This window comes from Tympanuchus pallidicinctus, unplaced genomic scaffold, assembly GCF_026119805.1.
Source record: "Tympanuchus pallidicinctus isolate F22 unplaced genomic scaffold, pur_lepc_1.0 scaffold9, whole genome shotgun sequence".
Taxonomy (NCBI): Eukaryota; Metazoa; Chordata; class Aves; order Galliformes; family Phasianidae; genus Tympanuchus; species Tympanuchus pallidicinctus.
This window is the reverse complement of record NW_026294813.1, coordinates 16,049,806-16,062,690: the sequence shown is the minus strand read 5'-3', so window position 1 is coordinate 16,062,690 and position 12,885 is coordinate 16,049,806. Positions and strand designations below refer to the sequence as shown.

The following is a 12,885-nucleotide window of genomic DNA, read 5'->3' as shown; positions in this document are numbered from 1 at the left end:
AGACCACAGATCTTCTGTATCAGCATGGACCAGCAAAAGCCCAGGTCCCCCCCCTGACGCTGGCACTGGAGGACACCTTTTGGGGGTAATCAGCAGAAATAAGGGCACCACTGTCTGGTGCGATGCAGGACTCAGGGTGGTCTGTGATCCATCCCAGCCTGTGCTGAGCGAGGGGGCACTTTCAGCCCCATCTAAGCAGAATGCTGTCTGCTTGTCACTTATAAACACTCATCAAAGCATCAGAACACAAGCAGTAAATACATTAAAAAATCCACAGCCTCAACTCTAACTTCAATGAAGCCTGGGGTGAAAAAAAGCCCCAGACCTACCACCACACTTGGAATAAACAGACAAGTTAAACTTCATTTTGTTTTCCAAAGTTTTTTTATCAATCAAGGCAATTCAAGTTACAGCTCTGTTTTCATAACAATTAGAATTAGAAAAGTGGTTAAAAATGATCCCACCAGCACTGCAGTCCAACTCAGGAAAGCATGTGAAATCCAACCACCCACTAAAAGCTGACACATGACAAAATAAGCTTCAAAACCCAATCCTATGGGCATCATGCTGACCTGCTGCTCATCACCACCTGCTAGTGCTGACTGAACCAATCCCCATCACCTGTTTTGAGGCTTTTCCTTGGCTGAGTTAACCTGGTTTTGGACAGTGACCCAGTGTGTAGCCCAGAGAAACCTCCCTGGGTATTGGTTCCCAAAATGTCCATGCACAGAGAGCTTGTGATCTGCAAAGTCTTAAGGATGCTTGACCTGGGCTGCAGCATAGTGTTAGTGGTTTTGGTAAAAAGTTTGATGGAGAGAGCATCCAGGAGCTTATGAGATAGCTTGAGGGAGCATTGCTGAGCCTGTCCCCAAAAAGGCTTGGTCATGTACCCTGGGAGTCAGACGAGCCCTTGCTCCAGGGCTAAATCCCTGCTCTCCTCCCAGCTTCCCCCTCCTACTAGCTGGAGCACTGAATGGCCATGACCACTTCTGCCCTAACCACAGTATTTAGAAAAATAAGGTTACTCTGTAATCTTACTCATTCACAACTAGTTAATAAACACCTTTGACAGTAAAACTTTCTTTTGAGGGGAGGGGAAGGAGGACAGTGTGTCTAATGGAGATTTTTCCTCCTGACAGAGCCCTGCTGAATTTTGGTACTTTCCTGGCACAAAGCTGCGGAGTGCAGCCACACAGGACTTTAAGATCCCATGTGGGAGATGGAGAGGTCAGCTTGGCCTCGTCGAGTGTAGACTTGTTGATAATGAGGCTCTGGAAAGGAGACAGAGGGTCTGAATAAACAGGGGTGTTTTGTACCTAGCCATAAGATAAACTGTCTGATAATTATGAAGACTTGTTATGGAATTCACTTGCTTTCTAGCCAATGGATTGTTAGTGGAAATGTACTGACTATGCGTGTTAGAATATAAAAGGCTTGTTTCAGAAAGTAGAAATAGAGACATACATCATGACCATGATCATTACGGCAATAAAGAAATCTTCCTGGCAAGAGAACACTGTGTCGTGTGGCTAACTCACAACAATCCAGACAGCCAGTCTGCCACCACTACCCAAAGAGTCCAGCTGCAGCACCAGCCTCTGCCTCCTTCGGCAGCTGGCACCTGATTCACCTGAGCTGAGGGACGGAAGCAGTGGACACGAGCTCTCCCCATCTGCTCCTACACAAAGTATAATATATTTTACTGAGTTCTAAGAGGGGACCAAGGCACTCATGTGGTTCCTGCCATCATTTTCACAGTAAAGGGATTCTGCTAGGAAGGCTAAACCTTGTCAGAGTGTGTTTGTAGCCTGAAAAGCCACTGTTACTTGTACTGGGGCCAGAGAGCAAATCTGAGCCCTCACAGCTAAAAGCCACAAGAAACCGGCTTAGGGGCTGAGCCTGGAACTTGCCTATGCTCCTGCTGGACCTGAGGACTCCCTTGAGACTGGTTTTGAGGCCAAAACACAAAATTACTCAGAGCAGATCCACACAGACATCAGGTTGGTTCCAAAGAAGCACAGACTCACAAAATGGCTGAGGTTGGAAGGGACCTCTGGAGGCCTCAAGCAGGGGTTACCTTGAGCAGGTTGCCTAGGACCATGTCCGGACAGCTTCTGAAGATTTCCAAGGACAGCATCCATCACACTGAACATTCTCACTTCCTTCCTAACTGTACAAGCACTTTAGATATTGCCCCAAACACCTGAGTTTCCACTTGTGGACGCTATCACAACCCATAGGTGCATCTCCTTTTTTGCCTCCTGCAAACCCAAAGGCAGTTGGCTTTAGAGAAAGACCATCACTGGTATCCAACTCTACCCAAAAAGCTGCTCCATCTCCCTGTGTGGTGGATTCACTCCTGGATGCAATCCCATAAGAAGACCTGCAGCTGCTGTGCTTTCTTTGCCCCTTGCCTTCCCAGACAGTGTGGCTCAGTTCCGAGCAGGCATGGGCTGAGAGATGCCAGCAGCCAGGGCACAGCTGGGAAAGTCCTGCCCCAGGGAACAGGGCTGCCAGACTGCAACCCTGCTTGTGATTGCTTATAGTGGAGATTGCCTGTGTCTCTGTAAGTGCATCTTCCTGAACAAAACCAAATGGAAAGCTGGGAAAGCATCCTGAAAAAGGAGGAGGGAGAAATGCTGAGAAAATCCCCACATGGCAACGGGAGGGACATGAGCCGAAGTCTTACCCATCCTAGTGCTGGGGACTGTGGGCACAGGAACATGTCACCCCACATCCCCTCCAGAAACCTCTGACAGCAAGCCCAAAAGCTGAAGAAATCCCCTGCATCTTCACGAGGGAGAGAAGGGCTGCTTCAGAAAAGCTCTACAGAACATTATCATTTCTCTAACTCCAACCCAAAACGGAGATGGATATTAGCTTAATTTCATGCTACATGAGAACATTTTCTTGGGTGCAGTGAGAACACCCACTGGCACAAAACCATCAATGCAAAACCTGGTGCTTTTCACCCACCAGCAAGCTGGCTAGCAGCAAACATTACATCCATGACTTGTGCCGCTTGCAAGAACCTGCTGTTCCCAGGGAAGCGGCACAGAGACCCTTAGAGAGACCCTTAGGCTTCAGGCAGTCCTGCCAGCAACAAACCTGAAAGCTCATCTGTCCCTAAAAAAAAAAAAAGAAAACAATACCTGTTACTGTCCTGTAACAAAGCAGAACCATAATGTATTAAAAAGATTGAGTGGGCACGTTGGTACAAACAGTGCTGCTACAGAAAAGGCAATATTGACACCCGTGGCAAAACACACAGGCCCATCTTGCAGCAGCATCAGATGGGCAAGGAGATGGAATGCAAGCAATATATAGTCTGTTCAACTGAAATAACTGCATGTCACACATGTAACCTGGCCTGCCTCATACCCAAGAAAATGGGCAAGTGTTAGTCCAGTGCCATGAGACGGGGAGGGAAATAAATCTGTAAATACATCTCTCTATAATCTACTTTGTTGGCTGCTCTTAAAAATGTCTTTTTAAATATACTTGCCATATTAGAAAACTAAAGGCAGGCTGTGCTGTAGCAACCCTCCCACATCACACACCGCAAGCCAGTGCTGAATGCCCCCATAGGATAAGAAATGCTCCCACAAGGCACTAACCAAACCTCACCTCTTAAAATCCTAGGGAACCGAAAAGGTATTAGGTTTGACTGCATAACAACTCAGTCTTCACAAACAAAGAGAAAATTCTGCCTACTACAACCCAACTGCAGCCTCCCATCTGCACCACATTAAACAAAATAGACCACCTTCCTCCAAAAACAAACAAACAAAATCCCCAAGGAGAACGAAGTCTATTTCATACATTTCCACAATCCCAGACCCAAATGAAATGTGCAATTAGAATTATTATTTCTTAAAAAGTTGTAGCGTAAGGCATGGTTTTCCCAAAGCAGATGGAGGATCCGGTTAGGAAACCCAGAGGAAGTAGGCGACCTCGTCCAGGTCGACAGGATAGTCCGTGAGCAGCACTGGCGTCTTCTCAAAGAGTTCCCCCTTGTAGCTGCGCCATTTGCCCGCCGGCAGGTAGACGTCGCGCTCCTGCTTGCCCATCTCCAGCACAGGAGCCACCATGAGGGTGTCCCCAATGAGGAACTGCGAGTCGATGCGGTGCGTGGCCTCGTCGCGGGGCGAGATCCACCAGATGGGCCGGATGATGGGGTCTCCCGTGTCGGTCACCTCCCCGGCCAGCTCCAGCAGCAGCGGGGCCACCAGCGACTCGTGCAGCTCCGTGAACTTCTGCGCGATCTCCACCACCTCCTTGTCGTAGAGCCACGGTGGGATGGAGAACTGCATGGAGGGCATGAAGGCCGACAGCTCCAGCCATCGGATGTACAGCTCCCGGTCCGGGATCTCAACTGCTCCATCCGTCTTGTTGGGGAGGAAGTTTCCTCCAATCATGTCAGCAGAAATAAAGGGGTAGCCCAGCATGCTGATGGTGAGCACTGTAGGGATGAGAGACTTGAGGCCAAGCTCATAGCCCCACACAGAGTCGCGGTCAATGATGCGGAAGAAGCAGGAGATGTTCTGCGACTGGTAGCCCACCCGTACCTCAGCCAGCTCGTAGAAGGGGATGGCCATCTCGGTGTAGCGCCGGGACCAGATGCTGGGGTCGGAGAGAGGCCGGAAGGTGCTGAACTGCTTGGGCAGGTAGCTGGTCTCACCTGCGTCAAATTTGAAGGAGGAGATGCCGTACTTGTGACGGAGCTGGCGCAGGTGACTCTGGAACCAGTCCCGGGCTGCTGGGTTGGTAAAGTCCAGGATGGCCCCAATGCCATTCCACCATTCCACCATGGCTGGCAGCCGCCCCGACGGCTCCTTGATGAAGAGCTGACGCTCAATCCCCACACCAAAATTTGAGGAATTGTAATTTATGAAAGGGTGGGTCCACAGAGTGACCTTAAACCCATCTTCCCTCAGTTTTGCAAACATCTCAGATACGTTGGGGAACTTGACAGGGTCAAAGTCAAAGTCCCCATAGGCCTGTGTGTACATGTCATCAATTTCAATGTGGCTGCAATTGAAATGGTATTTCTTAATCTTTTCTGCAAATCGCAAGAGTTTATCCTGATCGATATCGTTCTTGTAGAGGGCCCACGTGGACCAGATGGGGTATCGGAAGGCGTTCTCAGCAGGGATCTTGGAGGGCTTGTTGAAGTACCTGCGCACCATATACTTGTGGATGGAGGTGATGTCGGAGCCCACGCACACCCGGTAGCTCAGCTCGGGGAAGGGCTGCTGCCCCGGCGGGGGCTTGTAGGGAGAGTCCTTGTAGCGGGCCTGGAAGAAGAGGGAGCGCTCGGTGGCGTTGAAGCCCAGGTGGAAGGGCACCGAGTCGTTGATCTTGATGGCCGCCGCCTTGGAGGAGAGCCAGTAGCGCTCCAGGATGCCCCCGAAGCTGTCGCGGAAAGAGTAGACGTCGCTGGTGACGTAGGGCACGGGCTCCTGGTAGCCCGCCAGGCGGATGGGCCAGTGCTGAGTGCTCATCTCCGAGCCCCCGTACCAGTGGGCGTCCTCCCAGAACATGGTGTGCTCCACCGCCGGGCCGGCCGCCAGCTCCTCCCAGCGCACGCGGTAGCACATCACCGTGTCCTTGGGCTTCACCGTCTGGATGAAGAAGTTGAGCGGCCCCCGGTCCGACCGCGTGCAGCTCAGGATCTCGCCCTCCTTGGAGCACGACTCCAGGTCCAGGCTCCCCGAGCGGAACGCCAGCCGGAACACCACCTCCCCGTGCTGGTTCCTGATGACGAAGCCGTCCGCCCGCAGGTCCATCAGCTCCGTCTTGAGCCGCTCCGCCTTCCGCAGGGACACCGTGTAGTAGCACCAGGCCACCACCGCGGCGATGAACAGGATGAGGCCCAGCGTGACGGCCCCCAGCATCGGCCTCAACTCCTTGGATGGCTTCTGCTTCACCGGTGTGAAGTTTTCAGGCAGGAAAGTATACATGGCACTTGTTTTCTCTATCACTTCTTGCAGAGGAGTGGGAAGAAAGTTGTCTCTGCAGCCAGGTTGGGGTTCTCAGGAGAAGAAAACTGGGAGTTCCCACCTCCACTGAGACCCAGAGCACGTGTCTCTGAAAAAGAAGAGGATATGTATAGTCTGGGAAGAACCTCTGAACCAAGGGATCATTTGTCATCTGTTCTCTGTCTTCAATTTCAGCTGCTCTCATTGCCCCCACACTGTCAGCTGGATGTGCTGCATGTGGGGTGGCATCCACAGCCCCAAAACACCCTGCAGATGACATGCCAGGATCCCAGCCTGGAAACATCCAAGCAATATGTGCCTAAGCTTTTTGGCTGCAGCCTGCTCCCCTGTACATGGCCCCAGGAAGGAGGCTGCTCAGAGAGCCAAGAGCTGAGCGCTTTCCCTGTGCTGTGGGACCAGCCAAGCACTGTGCTGTGGGTTCAGAGTCGAAAAGTGAAGCAAGGACATGGAAAGTGAAGAGCAAAACCAGGCAAAGGAGGAACAGGGGTGGAGAGGAGCCATGGAGATGCTTGTGCATGCCTTGATCCCCAGGATGCTGTGTTGTCTCAGGGGCTTGGCACAACAAGGGCAGGACTAAACAACTTTCCTTGCCCCTTCCAGCCCATCATAGGTGGAATGCCCCAGGACTAGCAGCGGGGCAGCCCAGCTGCTGATCTTCCTGGGGATCTAGCCTGTGGGGAAAAACAGGGACCTGAGGATCTCCGAAGCCCTCTGCTCCAAGCAGGGGTGCTCAGGTGTGAGCCTGAACAGCTGGGTTCTGGAACCTGAGAATGGGCTCTATAACATGCATCACACTCAGTATATGTCTTATAGCAGCAGCTGGGGCAGACGTTGCAGCTGGGGATTTTTTTTCTTGCAAAAAGGAAGATCAGAGATCAGGCTGCCAGGAAGAGGTGCAGGGACAGAGCACAACATAGACACAGGATTTCTGGGGCAGGAGCTGCAGAAAAGGAAAGATGGGGTGCAGCTGCACAGTATGAGTGCTGGAGTGGCCATGTCAACCTTCTGCTGGGTGCCTGTGATTTTCCAGGCTGCCAGACGCTTTAAATGGGATTACAGCAGCATTAGGAAGCGATTAGCAAGAGTGGGTGGTAGGCTGAGCTAAATGACCTGTCCCGCAGCCAAGTCCCATTGAGCCTTTGCACAGACAGGAGCAGCTCTGGTCACTCTGCCTGTGTCACCCTGGGCAAGATGCTGCCTGCAGGAGGGGATGGGGCCGCATCTCCCTGCACGCATAATGCACAGCCAGCTGAGCCCAGCCACTAGAAAATGGGCAATAGGAAAATTGGGCAAAAGAGACGTTGGTAGGAGATGCTGCACTGGCATTAAACCATGCTCCTACATAAACACCTCTAGTGTTAGAGTTAGACACAACCAATAGAGCTGAGCAATGCCTCAGGGACTCTCTGATGCCCAACCTGGAGCTGCTTCCCTGCTGCCCATCTCCACAAGCTTGGGCATCCACAGCAAGCAAGAGGTTGCAGCCAGCACCAAACAACACATGGGGCTGGTGCACATAGCTGTGCGTGCTTCAGGACCTACAAATGTGTGGGCATAGCTCAAATGGGTTCCCTCACTCTCTGCACTGGGGAGTTCTGGGCTACCAGTGACAGAGCTACTGCTATCAGAGACAAGGCTGAGCCTTGTATGGGCCCTATCTTGGGACTGGGAGGTTTCAGAGGGGAGGAAAGAAAATGCATCCACCTGGAGAGCAGAACTGGTAAATTATTTGGGGAAAAGGATTTTTGGAACCTGTTGTGTTTCCTGAGAGAGAGGAAATAAATGGCTTTTTCTTCCCTAGATCTCTTCTGGGATTTTATGCTCCAGAAATGGCTGATTCTGCCTCTCTATTCCTCATCTCCACTTAAAACTGGGAGCAACAGGGGCTCTCTGGATTGTCATCGCCCTCTCAGGAGGTCGGTTTATTATTTATGAACCACTTTGAATCTGCTCTATTTTTAGGCCATTTCCCCCTCCATGGGTCGGAATTTGTGATGTGCATGGAGGAACCAGCACTGCTGCCGCCACTCAGGGGTAAAGCAATGCAGTTTGTAGGAGAGGTTTTACGCCCAATCTGTCTTGTAGTGCTTTGAAACCCTGGTGTCCAAGCCAGCAGATGCAATCCAGTCCATGTGCTCAGCCTGTCTGTGGGCCTGGTACAATGAAATGGGGATGCAAAGGATAGCAGTGCAGGGACAGCTGGCAGTGGCACAGCATCACTAGCTGACTCAGGGAACCAAAATGCTTCCCTGCTTGCAGGACAGTGGCAAAGCCAACACAACAGCTGAGCCAACCTCTGCAGCTTGGCTCAGGCAGCCCTCCATGCAGGCAGCCCACCATCCGGCACTGTCCCCCTGCAGAGGATGGTAATTTGTACACGCTGTCAGCAGGCAGCACCCAAAAATGCTGAGTGGCACCATGCAAAGACTCTCAGACCCCAGAAAACAGCTGCAACTCAGCACCCATCAGCATCATTTCTGGCATCAAATGTTCATGGTGGGAGCAAATTTACAGGGCAAAGGTGGCTGAGAAATGATTTTGCAGCCTTGAGACAGCAGAACCGTGCCACACAGGGCCTTACTCTGTGCCTGGCCCAGCACCTTTTGGGTCCTGTTAATGCAATGTGCAACTCTCCAGCCTGTGATCAGTCCCAGAGCAAAGTCTTTCAGGCACCTCCAAGATAAAGCCTTCCACCTTGCATGCAGAGAGCCTGCACATGCAAAGCCTCTTACAACATATTTTGGAATGCGACTTTGTTATTTTGCTCCAAGATGACATTGCTGTGACCTCCAGCTCCTCTAAAAAAAGAAAACAGGCAGGGAGGACAGCAAAGACAAGCAGCATGGTTGCAGCTTGCTGCGATGAAGCCTCCCAGCTGAACCAAAGCAAAGCTTTTTCTTTCTCATTCCATGGAAACAGCCAGTCACCATGCCTTGATCAGAGATGAAAGTGCAGCATTCAAGCAGGACACACTTTATGGAGTAAAAATAAAAATCCTTTTTTGATCAGTTCTATTTTTACTGATACAGCCGCTGAATGTGGGCTGCGAGGCCCACAGCACCATTAACCCCAGCACCTTTATAATGAGGTCATTCGTTTAAAAATGGTCACCTTCATCAAACCAGTCCCTATTGCCCCAAATTGTCAGCTCTGAACTGTGCTGGCACCAAGTCTGTGCCAACACGCTGCGCTGATTTCCCAGACCTGCATGCCAGGAATCTACACCCAAGGGGTACAAGGTGCCACCACCTCCACAAACACCTGGCAGGGGTTGAGCAGATGGAACACTGCAGTCTTCACCACCAGGCATTTCCAGTCCTTAAAAGAGCAGCAAAATAGGGAAGCGAAAAGGAAAATGACCTCCACAAAGTGCCTATGGGGGAAAAAATGCCACTGAAAGCATGGAGCCATTGACTTGCTAAAGGGACTTTGCAGTCTGCCAGCTGTAAATCTGAAAGGAGCTGGGATGAGCAAACCCTTCTGCATATTAAGTTTATCCAGTGCTTTGAGTGAAATTGCTGTCCCATCTGATGGGAGATAGGAGGCAGGGGGACTTGTGGCAGAACGGCTGCTCCATGGACACGCTCCTCACAGTGGCATCAATTTGTCCCCTGCCCTGCAATCACCGTGGGGTCCTGGGTTTGTCCCCACACGGTACAAGGCACTCCTAAGTCAGCCTGGAGGGACACAGGTCCCCAGGCAGTCACGGGGACAGCCAGAACATCCTTTCCTCGGGACCCAAAAATGCCTGGTTTCAGGGACTCGCAGGGTGTCATTTTGCAGGAGAGAAGTGAGAGCTACCTCCCTGCTTCTGGGATGCCACTCCACGTCAGTCCACAGCCAGGCAGACATCACCACACCAGGATGTGGGGTACAGACAGCTCATCCCAGAGGGGACATGGCACACTGGAAGAACCTGCAACTTCATTGCCTCCTGGGGCAGAAATCCACATTGCTCCTGTGTCTCCAGCTGCCCTGCCCTCCACACTGCACTGCCAGGCTGCAAGCAGAATATGCCTGAGGCAGAAGGAAGGGACCTGCATATCATTGGCTTGTCACTGTCACAGGTGTGTTCTCTCTGGCACAGTGATGGCAGCGTGCAGCCAGCCCTTGGGCCATAGTGGCAGCCACAGACATTGTGGTGGCACTGGGCGAGCGCGAGGGGCATTGCTGGCACTGGCAGATGTCAGATGGGATTTGGGCTCACCGTTCATCTTCCTGCAGCAGGAGAGGAAGGGATGGCAAACAATCATCCTGCCTGCACTCAGAGGTTTCAGGAAAGCAGAAAGCAAAAAAAAAAAAAAAAATGAATAAAAAAAATCAATCCAATGCCAAATTTAAAAACAAACAAAACAAACATTATTTTTATTGTTTTCCCCCTAAAGTCTAAACACAGCCATGATTCAGCACTATAACAATGCTGCCTCAAGCAAAAGGAAACAAGCAACCCCTCTGCTGCTGGTTGCACCAGGCATCTTGAGGATAAACTCCAAAGTGCGTATAGAGAGCTCACCAGAAAAGGGCAGAAATACTGCCAGGACATTGCGCGTCTGCAGAAATGAACTGCAACATTCCCTCTGCTGAACCTTAAACATTTCCACCTGTATTGCAGCAACTGGTACTCTGCAGCTCAGTTACACTTCTTGAAGCTGTCTGCATCAAGTGATGCTCCAAACCCAGTTAAACACCTCATGAGTGTTTGACCAGGTCTGCCACACAAAAAGCCCCACAGTGAGTCAACCTTGGCAGGAAATGTCTTAATATCTAATACACCTGACGATTCCCTCTTCACAACATCCTCTTTCTTTGTTCTTTGCTGTGTGCTAATTGGTAAGATGAAGTTTTAATAGGCTGGTTTTTAGCTGCACACAAGCAGCGCAGCACAGCCAGCTCACACCTAAACCACACCCACTCACAGAGCCCAAATTTCCCCAAGATGCTGAACACGCAGGCCCACAATGTGAGGAAAAGGAGAACTGAACAAACCTGTCCCCAAAAGCCTTGAAGGTACAAATGCAAAAAGTGATGCCTCACAAAGTGGCCGTGGGTCTGAGACCAAACGCTGCGCAGGCAGCCAGCCATGCTACTCTCCTGCTTCCTCACAAGGATCCCTGCTGGCAGCAGCAGCTCCGTCAGTCTCAGCACAGCATCACCCTCTGCCAAAGGGGAACGTGAGCAATGGCTGCAACAACCTCATGTGTGTGACCCAGGGCCCCAGCTCCTGCTGCACAGGGTCTGCATTTTGTTTCTTTTGCCCCTCACAGCATGGTTTGATGAACATAGCCCTCCCACACACAAGATGCAGCTGTGTCCATAGTGTATGAAAACAGGGACAAAACCCATCCCCACAGAATCAGAATGCAGCTGGAAGGGACCCCACGAGGATCACCAAGCCGAGATCCTGGTTCCACATAGCAACAGCCAAACCCAATGCTGCATGCAGCGTCCCAGTATTCTGTAAGCTCCAGCAGCTCCAGCCGTGCCCGCTGCCCTGGGCAGGCCGTTCCGTGCCCACCGCCCTCTGGTGCACAGCCTTTCCCCACCCCCGGCCCTCCCCTGGCGCAGCTCCATGCCGTTCCCTCGGACCCTGTCGCTGTCACACAGAGCAGAGCTCAGCGCTGCCCTCCGCTCCTTGAGGAGCTGCAGCCGCCATCAGGCTCCCCTCCGCTCCTCCGCTCTGTGCCCAGCACACCCAGGACCCCCAGCCGCTCCCACACCCCACCAGCACCGCCGCCGTCTCCCCAGCGCTCCTGAGCGCACAACACCTCAGCCCTCAGAACACCAGAACAGAACAGCCCTCAGCAGGACCCATGCCCAGCCCCCCAAGCACCTCCACGACCCCGAGGCCCCGTCCCACCCGTGCTGAGGACGCACCCCGTCCCCACTCGCCCTGCGGCGCTCGGGTCCCTCTGCGAACGCACGGCGCCGTGCCGGGCTCGGTGAGCAAACGCCAGCACGGCGGGAGCCGAAACCTGAGCGCACCCAACACCCAACCGCTACGATGCGATACGGGGGAGGAAACGGGAACCCCTGGCACAGCCTCTGCAATTTTCCAGCCTTCGGTCCGGCGGGCTGCCCTGTTGGCGACACGGCACGCGAACGCCCGCCCTTCAGCCCCGCACACCAGCCCGAGAAGGGAGGCAGAGGAATCGCTGAGGGCTCCGCCGCTCCACACCGCTGCTGGCACCTGCCGGGGGAGGGAGGGAGGCCGGGAGGGGCTGTCCCCGAACCCACCGAGGATACCCCCGCCTCAACCGGGCACCCCGCAGCCCCGCACACTTACGCGCAGCCCCGGGCCATGGCAGGGCTCCTGCAGCGGCACTACCGCCTCCCGCCGCGGTTCCGGGGCTGGGAGGAACCGGAGAGCCCGCCCCGGCCCTGCCCCCGGCCCGCCCCGCTGCCCCGGCCCGCCCCGAGCTCCGTGCCGGCGGTGCCCTCGGCGCTGAGGCCGCGGCGCGGGGAGGCTGTGCTGCCCGCTGGAGCGGGGTTCTCAGTTCTTCATTCATCAAACACCTTCCTGAATTACCCGCCTTCTTTCATCAGACGTCGCTCGCAACCCCTCCTCCCTTGTTCAGCCCCTCTCTGGGGGACCTCAGCCCTGTGCCTGGATAATTTGGCAAAAGAAAGCGTGCCCGGAGTGCGGGATGGATGGCCGCTTCTATTTCTGGAGGTGTCACTGTGCCCTGAAAGCTCTTCTTGCGTGCTTCGGTCTGTAGCTTGCGTTAATAGCTCCTGGAAATCACAGAAGCATAGAACCCTGTAAAGCCTTGGGTTGGAAGGGACCTCAACCGCCCCCCAGCTCCACCCCCTGCCATGGGCTGGTTGCCCTCACTGCTCAGGCTGCCCAGGGCCCCATCCAACCCGGCCTTGAGCACCTCCAGGG

At 53.2% G+C, this 12,885-nt stretch overlaps 1 protein-coding gene across 2 annotated transcripts; it reads right to left on the bottom strand.

Annotated features, from left to right (window-relative positions):
• Positions 1-365: 365 nt before the first annotated feature.
• On the bottom strand, positions 366-12,354 carry MYORG (myogenesis regulating glycosidase (putative)). 2 transcript variants are annotated; one of them, XM_052670655.1, is made up of 2 exons: positions 12,286-12,354; positions 366-6,090 (listed from the first exon to the last, which is right to left on the bottom strand). In XM_052670655.1, the coding sequence occupies exon 2, from the start codon at positions 5,961-5,963 to the stop codon at positions 3,927-3,929; it is 2,037 nt and encodes a 678-aa protein (XP_052526615.1). In that variant the 5' UTR covers positions 5,964-6,090; positions 12,286-12,354; the 3' UTR covers positions 366-3,926. The 2 variants fall into 2 exon arrangements, with proteins under 2 accessions (XP_052526615.1, XP_052526616.1); XM_052670656.1 differs by lacking the exon at positions 12,286-12,354 and adding an exon at positions 10,210-10,260.
• Between the last annotated feature and the right edge of the window lie 531 nt (positions 12,355-12,885).